Genomic DNA, 16,434 nt, shown 5'->3' with positions numbered 1-16,434 from the left:
TGAGACCTCCTTATGTATCACATCTATTTATGGAGAGCCGCTACCCGGCCAAATCTCCCTTACTACGGAACCCATCCAGCTGCGCACTGGCACCCTACACACTGAGGAACTCGAACTGTTAGTGTTGGAGATATCCATCCATCCAGTAGTTCTTGGACTCCCCTGGCTACAGAAGCATTCTCCCCAATTTAATTGGGGTTTGTTGCAACTGGTGTAGTGGGATCCTGCCTGCCACCTGGTACCTCCATCTGTGGTTCCTTTGGCTGTTACTTCTTCTGGCATACTTGCCCCTTACACAGACTTCGAGGACATGTTCTCCAAGCAAAAAGAAGACCTTCTTCTGCCTCTTCAAGCGACCACACCTCCTAGAAGACACAGCTACCCTCTGTCTCTGCCCAAGTCGAGGGCCATGATGGAGTACATCCAAGAAATTCTTGCAAAGGGATTCATCTGCCCCTCTACTTCTCCTGCTGGGGCGAGATTCTTTTTTGTGACCAAGAAAGATGAATCACTTAGGCCGTGTATTGACTACCGCAGTCTAAACTCCATCACCTGTAAGGACAAGTATCCCCTGTCACTAATCTCCAAACTATTCAATCGTCTTCAGGGAGCATCTATATTTACAAAGTTGGACCTATGCAAAGCATATAGCCTGGTACAAATCCGTCCCGACGACATTTGGAAGACTGCCTTTAACACCTGGGACAGGCACTACGAATACCTGGTGATGCCCTTTGGCCTATGTAATGCGCACGCAGTATTCCAACGAATGATGAATGAAATGTTTAGAGATTTGCTGTATACCAAAGTCGTGGCTTAACGGACGATATCTTTGTCTTTGCGAGAACCACCTGTTTGCAAAATTGGACAAATGCTTGTTTGAGAAATCCAGCCTGCCTTTCCTCGGTTATATTATCTCCTAACAAGGGTTTTCCATGGACTCAGCCAAGTTAAAAGGAATCTGGGATTGGCCACAGACCATGGGTCTTAAAGCTCTCTAGCACTAACTGGGATTCCTCAACTACTATCGTCACTTCATCCCACATTCCAGATTCTTAGTAGAACGCAGGATTTGGTGAGAGAGGTAATGGTGGTGGGGCCACTTGGCAACAGTGATCATAACATGATCAAATTTAAACTAATAACTGGAAGGGGACAATAAGTAAATCTGTAGCTCTAACACTAAACTTTCAAAAGAGAAACTTTGATAAAATGAAGAAAATAGTTAGAAAAAAACTGAAAAGTGCAGCTGCAAAGGTTAAAAGTGTTCAACAGGCATGGACATTGTTTAAAAATACAATCCTAGAGGCGTAGTCCATATGTATTCCACACATTAAGAAAGGTGGAAAGAAGGCAAAACGATTACTATCATGGTTAAAAGCGGAGGTGAAAGAGGCTATTTTAGCCAAAATAGCATCCTTTAAAAATTGGAAGAAGGATCCATCTGAAGAAAATAGGATAAAACATAAGCATTGCCAAGTTAAGTGTAAAACAACGATAATACAGGCAAAGAGAGAATTTGAAATGAAGTTGGCCATAAAGGCAAAATCTCATAATAAATCTTTTTAAAATCTATCCGAAGCAAGAAACCTGTAAGGGAGTCGGTTGAACCATTAGATGATCAAGGGGTTAAAGGGGCTCTTAGGGAAGATAAGGAAATTGCAGAAAGACTAAATTAATTCTTTGCTTCCGTGTTTACTGATGAAGATGTTGGGGAGATACCAGTTCCGGAGATGGTTTTCAGGCGTGATGAGTCAGACAAACTGAACAAAATCACTGTGATCCTGGAAGATGTAGTAGGCCAGATTGACAAACTAAAGAGTAGCAAATCACCTGGACCAGATGGTATGCATCCTAGGGTACTGAAGGAACTAAAAAATGAAATTTCTGATCTATGAGTTAAAATTTGTAACCTATCATTAAAATCATCCATTGTACCTGAAGACTGGAGGGTGGCCAATGTAACCTCAATATTTAAAAATGGTTCCAGGGGAGATCCGGGTAACTATAGACCAGTGAGCCTGACTTCAGTGCCGGGAAAAATAGTGGAAACTATTCTCAAGATTAAAATCGTAGAGCATATAGAAAGACATGGTTTAATGGAACACAGTCAACATGGATTTACCCAAGGGAAGTCTTGCCTAACAAATCTGCTTCATTTTTTTTTGAATGGGTTAATAAACATGTGGATAAATGTGAACCGGTAGATATAGTGTATTTGGATTTTCAGAAGGCATTTGACAAAGTCCCTCATGAAAGGCTTCTAAGAAAACTAAAAAGTCATGGGATAGGAGGCGATGTCCTTTTGTGGATTACAAACTGGTTAAAAGACAGGAAACAAGGATTAAATGGTCAATTTTCTAAGTGGAAAAGGGTAAACAGTGGAGTGCCTCAGGGATCTGTACTTGGATCAGTGCTTTTCAATATATATATAAATGATCTGGAAAGTAATACGATGAGTGAGGTTATCAAATTTGTGGATGATACAAAATTATTCAGAGTAGTTAAATCACAAGCGGATTGTGATACATTACAGGAGGACCTTGCAAGACTGGAAGATTGGGCATCCAAATGGCAGATGAAATTTAATGTGGACAAGTGCAAGGTGTTGCATAGAGGGAAAAATAACCCTTGCTGTTAGGTTCCATATTAGGAGCTACCAACCAGGAAAAAGATCTAGGCATCATAGTGGATAATACTTTAAAAATGTCGGTTCAGTGTGCTGCAGCAGTCAAAAAAGCAAACAGAATGTTAGGAATTATTAGGAAGGGAATGGTTAATAAAATGGAAAATGTCATAATGCCTCTATATCGCTCCATGGTGAGACCGCACCTTGAATACTGTGTACAATTCTGGTCGCCGCATCTCAAAATATTTTCTGTAAACATTTTCAGATGTATTTTCAAGAGAGTTCCATATGTAAATGTAACATACTATCATAGCAATTGTCCAAAACTATGATGTTAAATGCACATAATCTAATAGGGACAGTAACTTTCAAAGTGGAGCACAGGCACACACTGACATGTGTGCCTCTGCATGTGCCCAGGGACGTGGCAATTTTATAACTTGTGCACACATATGCATGCTTGTTAAAAAACTAGCCTGAGTGTGTGCACATGTGTGCTTAGTTCTAAGTTGGCGCATACCTAGGTGCATAACATCCACACTGGTCATGGTGTGGATGCATGCTCATTTTAAAATGAGCATGCATCCACACCATGACCAGTTTCACCAGTTCATTCAGCTGTTCACCCAGTGCTGAGCTAGGTTCTCTAAACCCCCCTGAATTAATAGCCTGCACTCCTCCCAGTTACCACGGACCCTTAAATTTCCTCCATAGCAGAAATAAACTTACCAGGGGTTATAAGTATTTATGTGCACATCTATTGGCCATGCCATGCCCAGACCACAGCCCTTTTTAAAATCGAGTGAGATGTGTACGCAGAGGGAGATATGATCATTTCTGGGCAGCTTTTAAAATTCAGTGGTGTCACCAAGCCCAACTTGTGTGCTCATCTCCCGATTTTGGCTTTTAAAATTCACCTTTAAGTGCACTTCATGCAGGTAAAACCTATTGATAGTTCAATGGCATATACTGCAGCACTTTTCAAAAACCTCCTTACACGGGTAAAGTGCATTTACACATATAAAACCCATTTTTAAGTATGTAAATGATTTTGAAAATCAGGCCTTTTGCATTTTTAGTAACTTTTAGGATCTATGAAACAGTTCAAACATACCTAGCCCTCCTGGCAATGCTTTGACCAAGTTCTTCAGCTGAGCAATATCCAATGCTTCCCAAAGCCTGTCATCAGTACATTTACACTCTGGATCCAAATTAAATCTGCATAGAAAAAGAAAATAATTAACTAGTTCCACCTGTAATTAGAGAAGGGTTAATTAAAAATATGTCATCAATGTTCAAAGATCTGAGCATGTTCTGATTTATGACATTTTTAATTGTTCTGGTTTAGATCTGTGACCATAATTTAAATTGAGGTTCATTAATTATTAATCAAATTGTGAGAATTTAATATTTTGGATCTATATATGTAATCCATTTGCTCTCGCTGACCTGAGATGTGCTAGAGGGTTCTTGTACATAGGAGGAAACACATGTATCAAGGCACTACTGGTATCAGTCTCCTTGGTCAAAAACCAGTTCACACATAGGAAATGAGTTTTCCAAGATGTTTCTTTACTTTAAAAGTTAAATCATAGGTTCACAAACTTCAAATAAAACCACATGCCCACATTTTCAAAGCGCTGAGCATGCTAAACCCAGGAGAAATGCGTGTAGCTGGGCCATGCGTGTGCATAGCACATTTTAAAAATGACCCAGTCAAGTACGTATCCTCCAGTACACGTGGAACTGCCAGCCTGTCTCAAAGGGGCAGGCCGGGGACATGATCTATGTGGAGAGAGGTGGGGGCCGGCCAGGACAGTGGCTATTAGGCCCTGTCCCAGGAAGCACATGCCGGCCGGTACACATAACTTACTTCTGCTCCAAAGGAGCAGGTAAGTTATAAAAAAATAAAAAAAAATTAGGGTAGGTAGATAGGGGTTAGGGGTTGGGGAGGAGTAGTGAAAAGGTAGGAAGGGTAGTTAGAGGGATAGGAAAGTTCCCTCCCAGTCCACTCCTTAATTGGAGCGGACCGGGAGGGAACTGGGAAAAAGTCAGATCGCTTTGCGCTTATTAAAAAAAATCCCATCCCATGCGTGCGGGCATCAGATTTTATAACATGTGCACGTCGGCGTGTGCATGTTATAAAATTGGTACATCCATGCGTGTGCGCCGGGAACTATGCACACGCCAGGAACCTTGCGCAATGTACGCCCATGTGTGTTTTTTAAAATCTACCCCACAGTTTTTATAAACTCCATTCAAAACTATTAGGCAGGAATTGTTCAATACAAGTCACTTCTTACAGATGCATAAGAGTAAACATAAACTAGTATTGCTTCTATTCTCCACCCCAGAAGGTTATGCAGACTTAGGCAACAACCAACAAGGACTGAATTACATAGTCTGGATAAACAGATAAGCATGGGTGTAGCTTGCTTATTGCAGTGGTTAATACCCCTAACTAATTAAGCTATTTCACTTAGATGCAGTTCCAATACTGCTCTCTATATTAATGGCGGGGGTGGAAGGGAATAGAATAAAAAAGGTTACTAAGAGCCAAGAGAAACAGATAAGTATGTGAGAGAAAAAAAAAAGTGCAAAAGCTTGCTGGGCAGACTGGATGGGCCGTTTGGTCTTCTGCCGTTATTTCTATATATGTAAGTTTAAATGTGCAGTAATCTGTACTTGTATTAAATACTTGCCACTTTATTCTACTGCAAAATGACAACGCAATAAAAGGTCACTTTTATCATTCATGAAACAGCTCTTTGATTCCAGATGATTGCCACTGCTGGATGATCAGAAATTTTGTATTCAGATTAGAAGCAAGCCAAGGAGCTCATATCCTGGTATCTTTCAAAAATCAGATGGGCTAAATCTGTCAACTTGAAGGTAAGGCATCACAGATGGTGCAAATGAAGTAGCATAAGAACCTGAGTTACAATATACATGTTCCTGTCTGAGGCAAGCTTCTGCTGCTTCCAGGGAACCTCCTGGAAACACTCCCCTAATTCTAGTCATCCTATAGGTAACACTGCAGTCCTACAGGCATTCCTTACTTCTGTCTAACCTGGAGAAAATTCACTACTTCTCTCAAACCTAGAGGCAGTATACAGGGCCACAAACCAGTCGGGTTTTCAGAATATCCCAAATAAATATGCATGAGAGAGAGTTGCATACACTCTGTCTCTATTGTGTGCAAATCTATTTCTATATTCATTAGGTTTATCCTGAAAACCTGACTGATTTGCAGCCCTCGAGGACTGGAATTGCCCACTCCTACTCTAGAGATCCTCACACTACATGACTGGCACAGTAAAAATGCACACTGGAATAAGTGTCATTGATTTAAGGTGATAGTTTCTCTTATTTAGAATATGAATTTAATTATAAATTTTAGTAGAAGACTACAGGCACCAAACATATGAATAGTAATTTAGTAACCCCCTTCCCTTTAACACTCTAAAAAAAAAATAAACATAGTCATAATAAAAATTGGCAGAATCTATATAAATAAAAATGTTAAATAGTTTGTACAAAATCGCTAATCTCAGAAACCACTGCACCGATTGCTTTCAAATTTGGACACAACCTTCCTTTTGCTTACGGGAAGGTTCTTCTGTACTTACATTACATATATGTCACACCTGTGACAGGCAAAAAAGGTTTAAAAATTGGTTCCACAAAACAGCGACATCTGGTGGACATTGGATGTCAGCGCATCCTCTTACACCTTTCACAAACACTCACACACCCCACACACATGACAAATGTATTTAATTCACACACCCTCTGAACACACAGAAATCCACACTCCTCACCCCCCCCCCCCACCCACACACACACACATGCCAATTGGACTTACTTCACACACCCTCCCAAAACACACCAAAACGCACCAATTTCCAGGCTGCTACACCGGGGAGGCCATGCACATGTCACATGTTGGCAATTCCCACACCCTCTGAACTCACACTAAAACACCCTCCTCACACCCCCCACGCACAAGGCTGTTCTACTTATTGCCCACACCCTCCAAACACACACAAAAGCGGAAACAGGTCCGCGCTGTTCCAGCTAGGGGCCAAGAATGGTCCGGGACACATCGCGTACACTACGGCCGTCGGCTGCCAGCAATCAAAATGGCACCTACGGCCCTTTCCCTTACTATGCCACTCGCACACAACAATGGCGGCAGTAGCCCATGTGACATAGTAAGGGCGAGGGCCCGTCTGCGCCATTTTCAGGACTGGCAGCCAGCGGACCTTTGCCCTTACTATGTCAGGGAACCTAGCGCTCCCATTACTCCTCCACAGTGACATAGTCAGGTCAAAGGGCCGTCGGAGCCATTTTCATAGCTAGCAGCCGACGGCCCAAACCCAAGACTTCGATCCCGAACCGAACACCCGCTCCACTGACTGACTGTTTGCACAGGGGGGAGAGATTTGGAGTGGGGACATGGGAGGGAAGGGGGGGTGAGTGACCAAGGGGGAGGAGGATGAGTGACTGAGGTAAATGAGCAAGGGGAAGGGGGAGGGAGGGTAAAGAACCTGACTCTGCCACTGCAACGCGTGGCCGGGTACCGCTAGTACAAAATAAAAATAAAAACTGGGATGGTCTCACCCATCCTTTGAAAACAAAATCATGCAATTTTTCAGTACCAGTCACGTTATGATGCTAGTATTACCAATAACAGAAATAAAAGTGTGGATTCACAAAGAGAGGCATGTTGTTTCTTACAAGAATATGGATAATTAAGTTCCTCACAGTAGAACAAATGACATTATTTATTATGTTTTATGTTATAAACAAACATTTCTATATTTGGGTAATAGATAACTATAGTGCCAGTAATGCTATTCAGAAGTTTATCCAAATATTTGTTCTAAGTAGTTTGATAGACAACTTAAAGTAACATATAGTAGCTACTAGGGATGTGAATCGTGTCCTCGATCGTCTTAACGATCGATTTCGGCTGGGAGGGGGAGGGAATCGTATTGTTGCCGTTTGGGGGGTAAAATATCGTGAAAAATCGTGAAAAATCGTGAAAAATCGAAAAAACGTAAAATCGCAAAACCGGCACATTAAAACCCCCTAAAACCCACCCCCGACCCTTTAAATTAAATCCCCCACCCTCCCGAACCCCCCCCCCCAAATGACTTAAATAACCTGCGGGTCCAGCGGCGGTCCGGAACGGCAGCGGTCCGGAACGGGCTCCTGCTACTGAATCTTGTTGTCTTCAGCCGGCGCCATTTTCCAAAATGGCGCCGAAAAATGGCGGCGGCCATAGATGAACACGATTGGACGGCAGGAGGTCCTTCCGGACCCCCGCTGGACTTTTGGCAAGTCTTGTGGGGGTCAGGAGGCCCCCCCCAAGCTGGCCAAAAGTTCCTGGAGGTCCAGCGGGGGTCAGGGAGCGATTTCCCGCCGCGAATCGTTTTCGTACGGAAAATGGCGCCGGCAGGAGATCGACTGCAGGAGGTCATTCAGCGAGGCGCCGGAACCCTTGCTGAACGACCTCCTGCAGTCGATCTCCTGCCGGCGCCATTTTCCGTACGAAAACGATTCGCGGCGGGAAATCGCTCCCTGACCCCCGCTGGACCTCCAGGAACTTTTGGCCAGCTTGGGGGGGGCCTCCTGACCCCCACAAGACTTGCCAAAAGTCCAGCGGGGGTCCGGAAGGACCTCCTGCCGTCCAATCGTGTTCGTCTATGGCCGCCGCCATTTTTCGGCGCCATTTTGGAAAATGGCGCCGGCTGAAGACAACAAGATTCAGTAGCAGGAGCCCGTTCCAGACCGCTGCCGTTCCGGACCACCGCTGGACCCGCAGGTTATTTAAGTCATTGGGGGGGGGGTTCGGGAGGGTGGGGGATTTAATTTAGAGGGTCGGGGGTGGGTTTTAGGGGGTTTTAGTGTGCCGGCTCACGATTCCAACGATTTATAATGATAAATCGTTAGAATCTCTATTGTATTGTGTTCCATAACGGTTTAAGACGATATTAAAATTATCAGACGATAATTTTAATCGTCCTAAAACGATTCACATCCCTAGTAGCTACCTTGTACGAATTTGCCTGATGATTCTCATCTCCTGCCAATATATAAAATACTTACCTTTGATACTTATTTGTCTGCATTCTTTTGTTCCAATGTCTTCAAGTCATGTCCAGGATAAAAAATACAATGCTTATCACACTGTTAGATAACAGCTATCATATATTAATTCTTATGGTATTAAAACTGGCAGGATTGTATATTTTACCTACCAGTTCTAACTTATGTGATACATTAGAATATAAGTCTGAATAGCATTACTGGCACTATAGTTATCTATTACCCAAATATAGAAATGTTTGTTTATAACATAAAACATAATAAATAATGTCATTTGTTCTACTGTGAGGAACTTAATTATCCATATTCTTGTAAGAAACAACATGCCTCTCTTTGTGAATCCACACTTTTATTTCTGTTATTGGTAATACTAGCATCATAACGTGACTGGTACTGAAAAATTGCATGATTTTGTTTTCAAAGGATGGGTGAGACCATCCCAGTTTTTATTTTTATTTTGTACTAGCGGTACCCGGCCACGCGTTGCAGTGGCAGAGTCAGGTTCTTTACCCTCCCTCCCCCTTCCCCTTGCTCATTTACCTCAGTCACTCATCCTCCTCCCCCTTGTTGTGTGTATCTCATTATTCTAAACTAATGAGATACACACAACAGTAGTGTTAACAAAGTTATGTTAAAGAGTAAGTGGCCAAGTTAATGCTGTCTGATTGAAAGCTTAATTTTCCCCTTACTAACTTGTCTGACATGAAAGGGCTAGTTAATGGAAGGAGAATCCTCTTTTCTGAAAGTCAAAAACTGATCTTCTGTGTGTGAGACACTCAACACTAGGGATGTGTATTTGTTTGAAATCAATGGTTAAAACATGATGAATGAGGGCATTTTTGTTTCATTCATGGTCTCCTGAAATGATGAACATTTTCATCCCCTTTTGTTTTCCATAGGCAAAGAAAAACTGCAGTTTGCAGCATGTTGGGGTTTTTTTCTGTTAGCACAGCAACTAGTGATGTCACAATTTCCCAATCTAAGGGTAAAGCTTGAACATGCATCTCTGATTCAGACAGCAAGTTTTGAAGCATGGGACTTATGTCAGTTACAACAGACCTTTTACGCGAAGAACATGTTTGAGTAAAGTACAGTGTTATATGGGATATGGAAACCTGAAATATTCAAGTGATTCTTGGTTGTATACATTGGCTTGAGTTTGGATAAGAGATGTGTAAGAGACACAAGACATTGTGAGGGTAATTTTCAAAAGGATTTACATGTATAAATGTAACTACTATTGTAGCAATTTTCAAAAGACATTTACCCACGTAAAGTGCGCTTATATGGGTAAATCCTGTGGACAATTCAATGGCATATATTGTAGCAAATTTCAAAAGACATCTTACATGTAATACCCATTTTTAAGTGTGTAAAAGCTTTTGAAAATCAGGCACAATTTTTTTTGTTTACACAAACAGGGGTAGATCTTAAAAACATACACGCGCGCGAACAAAAGTACGCTGGATTTTATAAGATACGCGCATAGCCGCGCGTATCTTATAAAATCCGGGGTCGGCGCGCGCAAGGGGGGTGCACATTTGTGCAACCTGCGCGCGCCGAGCCCAGCACGCGCTGCCTGTTCCCTCCGAGGCCGCTCCGATTTCGGAGCGGCCTCGGAAAGAACTTTCCTTCACCCTCCCCCCACCTTTCCCTCCCTTCCCCTACCTAACCCACCCTCCCGGCCCTATCTAAACCCCCCCTTACCTTTGTTGGCAGATTTACGCCTGCTGAAAGCAGATGTAAATATGCGCGCACCAGCGGACTGCTGGCGCACCATCACCCGACCCATGGGCTGGTCCGGAGGCCTCGACCATGCCCACGGGCTGTCGCCACGTCCCCGGGCCCACCCTCACAACACAGCATCACGCCCCCGAAATGCCGCCTCATTCCGCAAAGTCCCCCAACACGCCCCTGACACGCCCCTTTTACGAAGCCCCGGGACTTACGCGCATCCCGGGGCTCTGCGTGCGCTGGCGGCCTATGCAAAATAGGCGCGCCGGCGCGCGAGGGCCCTGCGCGCGTAAATCCAGACGGATTTACGCGCGCAGGGCATTTAAAATCCCCCCCACAGGTTCTATTTTTATGCAAACAAGCATATAGACCAATGATTATATTAAAGACGGTTGCTAATAGTCATTTTCCAGGCATAGCAATTCCAGTCCATATAGGCTACTACTAAGTTAAGTATTTTACTATTACTATTACAATATCAAGATAGTTGTATACACATTTCTAACAGTTTCCCACTGTCCATGAAGCCAGGGTGGGAAGATACAGGAAAAAAGACAGAAATGAGGACCAATCGAGAACATACATATTTTAACCATCCTATAGTTGGCACCTGTATCAAGTGATGTCTACTTCTTCCCAATAAAAGTTTTGAGAATGTGCATACACCATTTTAAGATCAATAGAGAAGTGATCTTAAAATGGTGTATGCACATTCTCAAAACTTTTATTGTGAAGTGCTGTGTTTCAGTGCAGTAATTCTAAAAATTACCCTAAACACACACCTTTTCTCTTACTGCAGGTGTCATGCATGTGATATTATAGCATTTTGATGAATCTAGTGGTTAGTTAGTTGGATAACTTTAGGAGAGCTCTTTGACCCGACTAGACTTAGCCGGCTAAATCATCCTGAAAACTATCGGAGTTAGCCAGTTAACTTAGGCCTGGATTTATCATTCCTCACAGAATGATGAATCCTGCGAAAATGAGGGGTGGGCCTGTGAAAGCCCGCAGCCTTCGCACCACGGTGGTATGATTTTGGTGGCCACAGTGCACCGGCTGCCGGCTTTCGCACCAAATAGTACCATGTCTCTGCCGAGACTTCCTCAATCAGTGCTTCATGCAATTTGCCCTGCAGCCATCCTTGTTCCTGAAGGAATCAACAAAGATCACCTTTATCTCTCTCGCCTTGAGGGGAAGGCCCTGGCATGGGCTTCTCCACTTGGGAGCTCTCTGACCACATCCTCACGCAACTGTCCCAGTTCATCACCACCTTCAAATTGACCTTTGAAGATCCTGGTCATCAGCCGGTTGCTGATCATCACCTACTCCACCTTCGTCAAAGCTCCAGATCCCTTTCTGAGTTCACGGTGGAGTTCCGGACACTGGCAATGGAACTGGGGTGGAAAGAGGGTTGCCTTCGGGCACTCCTCCTTGAGGGTCTATCTCCCGCTCTCAAAGATGAACTTGCTGTCTGTGAGATTCCTATATCTCTAGAGGACCTGATTTCCCTCACTGGGAAAATTGACCATCGCCTCAGGCAACAGTACCATGAAGTGAAAGCACCCTGGCCTTCTGCTCAACTCCCAGCACATGCCTCTAGCCCTTAGTTGAAGGCTCTACCGGCACCGACTCCCTTCAACGAAGAACTGATGCAAGTCAACTGTGGGCGGTTGTCTCCCGAAGAGTGTCTTCGGTGGAAGAAGCAGGGCCTCTGTCTTTACTGCAGTGCCTCTGGACACCTGAGGTAGTCCTGCCCGGTCCATCTGGAAAACTTCAAGGCCTAAGCCCATTGTGGGTCCCGAGCTTGGGTGCTACTGTCACCGGCCCCCAACTTCTTCTACCTGTTACCCTGTCTATGGAGTCCCGCTCCTTCGCCACCACTGCTCTCATCGATAGTGGAGCAAATGGTAGCTTCATAATGGATGACATAGTTAACCTTCTGAAAATCCCAGTATAACTCCTAGAGGTTCCACTCCACATCGCCTCTATCCAAGGAGAACATCTCCCTGGACTCATCATGCACCACACGGTGGCCTTCCGTCTCACCGTGGGAACACTTCATGAAGAAGTGATATCCTTATGTGTTTTGAAACACACCCAGACATACTGGGTCTCCCTTGGCTCCAAACTCATGGACCCCAATTTGACTGGCAGTCCCTCCAGCTGGTTCAGTGGGGCCCACAATGTCAAAACACTGCTTGAAGCAAGTATCCCCAGCAGTGACCATCCTGAAGACTAAAACTCTCGCCGGCCTACCGGCTCATTACTCTGACTTCGAGGATGTTTTCTCGAAACAAAAAGCAGACACGTTACCTCCACTCTGAAAATATAATTGTCCTATCGAACTTCTACCTGGTACTACACCTCCCAAAGGTAGAACCTATCCACTCTCGCTTCCCGAGAACCAGGCGATGTCTGAATATATAAAAGAGAACCTCGAGAAGGGATTCATTAGACCTTCCGACTCTCCGGCAGGAGCAGGCTTCTTCTTTGTTAAGAAGAAGGATGGAGGACTTCGTCCTAGCATAGATTACCGAGGGCTAAATGCTATCACCCGCAAAGATCGCTACCCATTACCTTTCATCAGCGAATTGTTCAACCGTCTGCAAGGGGCCTAGATCTTCACGAAGCTCGATCTGCGAGGAGCGTACAACCTCATTCGCATCCAGCCTGAGGACATATGGAAGAACACGTTCAACACCAGGGATGGCCACTACGAGTATATAGTGATGCCTTTCGTCTTTGCAATGCCCCTGCGGTGTTCCAACGCCTGATGAAAATTCTCAGAGATCTACTTTACTCATTTGTAGTGGTGTACTTTGATGACATCCTGATATTCTCAAAAGACCTGAAGTCCCATCACTCCCATGTCAGAACCGTTCTACAATGCCTCTGAGAGAATCACCTTTATGCAAAACTAGAGAAATGCATCTTTGAGCAGAATCATCTACCATTCCTAGGGTACATTATTTCCAATCAAGGATTTGCAATGGATCCTGAAAAACTTCAGGGAATTCGTGACTGGCCCCAGCCAGTAGGCCTCCGGGCCTTACACAGATTTCTAGGATTCACAAATTATTATAAGAGCTTTATAGCCAACTACTCCACATTAACTGCTCCACTCACCGCAATGACCAAGAAAGGAACCAATCTCCGGGTTTGGAGTCTCCAAGCTCAATCAGCATTCCATGTGTTAAAGGAAGCATTCTGCTCTGGTCCCTGTTTACGACACCCTGATCCAAGCCACCCATTTGTCGTCTAGGTCAACGCATCCGCTATTGGAGCCAGTGCAGTGCTAAGCCAATACTCCTCCAAAGGTACACTGGTACCGTGCTCTTTTTATTCTCACAAATTTTTGCCTGCGGAGCAGAACTACACCATCAGTGATCATGAACTCCTAGCCGTCAAACTAGCACTCCAAGAGTGGCGCTCTTGGCTGGAAGGTGCCCAACACAGATTTACTATATTCACAGGTCACAAGAATCTGGAGCACCTCAAAGAGGCACAATTATTAAATCCTAGACAAGCCCGCTGGGCATTATTCTCCGAGCAATTCAACTTTGAGCTGCCCTACTGACCCGCCTCAAAAAACCTTTGTGCAGACGCACTCTCGCACTCTCTTGAGCCTGAGAACACCCCAGACATCCCAAGATACATCATTGATCTGGCCTGTGTGTCTCTTGTAGTGACTACAACAGTACCAGTGGGTAAAACAGTCATCCCATGTCAACTACGTGAAGGCGTACTCCGCTGGGCCCACAATTCAAAACTAGCTGGACATCCTGGTTGAGCACGAACCCTGGAAATGCTGAGACGCTTCTACTGGTGGCCCAGCATGGTAACAGACTCTCGCAATTATGTGGACTCATGTCCAATATGCGCACAACAAAAGCCGCCTACTGGCCAGCCATGGAGACTTCTCCAGCCACTCCCAGCACCCACTGAACCATGGGCCAGCATACCTACTGATTTCATCACTGACCTTCCTCCATCTTAAAACAACACCGTCATCTGGGTCATCATTGACCGCTTTTCCAAGAAGGGACATTTCATCCCACTCCAGAGCCTTCCATCGGCCCCCGAACTCACCAAGCTGTTCTTGAAGCATATCTTCCGCCTACATGGGCTACCTAAAGAGATCATTTCAGACAGAGGTCCACAGTTCGCCGTGAAGTACTGGCGATCCCTATGTCAAAAATTTAACATTCAGTTAAGTTTCACCTCAGCATACCACCTTCAGGCGAACGGCCAAGCCAAAAGAACTAACTGGACCCTGAAAGCCTTTCTAAGATCTTATGTAAATGACCAACAGGACAATTGGGCTGACTTACTCTCCTGGGCTGAATTATCACATAATACACATCTTGCTGCCGCCACAGATGTCTCCCCATTCTCTGTGGTATTTGGACACCAACCACGACTACCCTTGCCTGTACCACTTTCTGTGCCTTCGCCAGCAGCGCAGTTCATGGTGCAAAGTATCCGTAATGTGTGGAATCAAGTAAAAGAACGACTCACCCAAGCCGCAGAACATTCAAAGAGAATCGCTGATGCTCATAGGTGGTCAGCTCCACGCTTTAGACCTGATCAAAAGGTATGGCTAAGTACCAAGCACATTAGACTGCGACTCCCCTCCCATCATCTGGCACCAAAATATATTGGACCTTTACCCATCCTCCGGGTAGTAGGAGCAGTTAACTACCAGCTACAGTTGCCACAATCCATGGGAAGCCACAATACCTTCCACGTTTTTCTGCTGAAGCCACTCGTGCTCTCCTGGCCTTCCCACAAAGATCCTCCTCCGCCACAAGTGTCCACAGAGCCAGATCACAGCCTCTAGGTAAGAGAGGTCCTCGACGTACAGTGACATCAAGGCCATTTGGAATACCTTCTCTCCTGGGAAGGATATGGGGCCGAGAAGAACTCCTGGGAGCCCTTGCAAAACATTCTGGATAAAGAATTCCTAAAGGCCTTTCATAGGTCACATCCAGACAAGCCTCGTCCGAGGAGGGGGAGTCCTAGAAGGGGGGGGGGGGGTACTGTTGAACGTTCCATCCGCGCTTGGCCCGCGCCTGGGCCTGCTCGCCTCTCTAAGACCTCCGCGGGTCCCGGGTTGGCCTCCTCAGCAGCAGCAGCAAATCCAGCCAGGCCTCGGCGTCCCGCGGCGGCGATCACCAGGCATTCCTCTTCCAGCCAGGCCTCACAGTGGGGCTTGACATCGTCCATGGCATCGGCCCTGCCCCTAGACATGTGCGCACAAACCGCACTGCCCCTTAAAGGGCCAGGGGCGGATCCCAGCTCCACGGCGCACCCTGATTAGTCTCAGCATAAAAGGAAATTCCTGCCATCACTTCCTTGCCTTGGCATCGGGTCCTTTCCTGGTGTCATGTGTCGTCCTACAGCTCCCTGTTCAGGTGTTCGTTGGGACCCTTCTCCAGTCGACTGCTTCCTTGGACATCCGTTCTGTCCGGCGTCTGGTTCCACGGTGGCTGGGATCCAAGTCCGGTGGGCACCTCGTTTGGGTCGATCACCTTGTGATTTCTAGTTTGCCTCTGCATTTCCAGTCTCATTCCAGTCCTGTTCCAGCGTCCTCCTGTTCCAGCGTCCTCCTATCTCCTTGTCTCCCCAGGTAGTACCTCTCAGACTGTCTTCTTGGTACTGACCTCAGCCTGTTCTTGACTACGTTGATCGCTGCCTGCCTCTGACCTTCTGCCTGTTTCCACGACCAGGTCTACTCACTGCCTGCACTGACCTCTGCCTGAACTCGACCACATCTGACTGCTTCCTGGAACCTGATCCCTGCTTTGGCTGACTATTCATGGACTGATCACTGGCACTGACCCTTGCATTAACTGACCCTGATACCTTGACTCTGGCCTTGACCCTAGCCTTACATTCAGAGACTCTCTTCTGGCCTTCTTAGGCATCCTGGACTTCTGGCCTGTACATCGACCGTG

General features: G+C 45.4%; 1 protein-coding gene across 2 annotated transcripts in view; it reads right to left on the bottom strand.

Annotated features, from left to right (window-relative positions):
• ABCC9 (ATP binding cassette subfamily C member 9) overlaps positions 1 to 16,434 on the bottom strand; it is a 976,112-nt gene that overhangs the window by 61,026 nt on the left and 898,652 nt on the right. For both annotated transcript variants that reach the window (XM_029600177.1, XM_029600176.1), the window contains exon 35: positions 3,744 to 3,847. In XM_029600177.1, coding sequence (XP_029456037.1) covers positions 3,744 to 3,847 — 104 coding nt within the window. The remainder of the gene's footprint in view (positions 1 to 3,743; positions 3,848 to 16,434) is intronic.

The sequence above is a fragment of the Rhinatrema bivittatum genome, chromosome 4, assembly GCF_901001135.1.
Source record: "Rhinatrema bivittatum chromosome 4, aRhiBiv1.1, whole genome shotgun sequence".
Lineage (NCBI taxonomy): Eukaryota > Metazoa > Chordata > Amphibia > Gymnophiona > Rhinatrematidae > Rhinatrema > Rhinatrema bivittatum.
The sequence above is the reverse complement of the archived record's forward strand: the minus strand, read 5'-3'. Positions and strand labels throughout refer to the sequence as shown.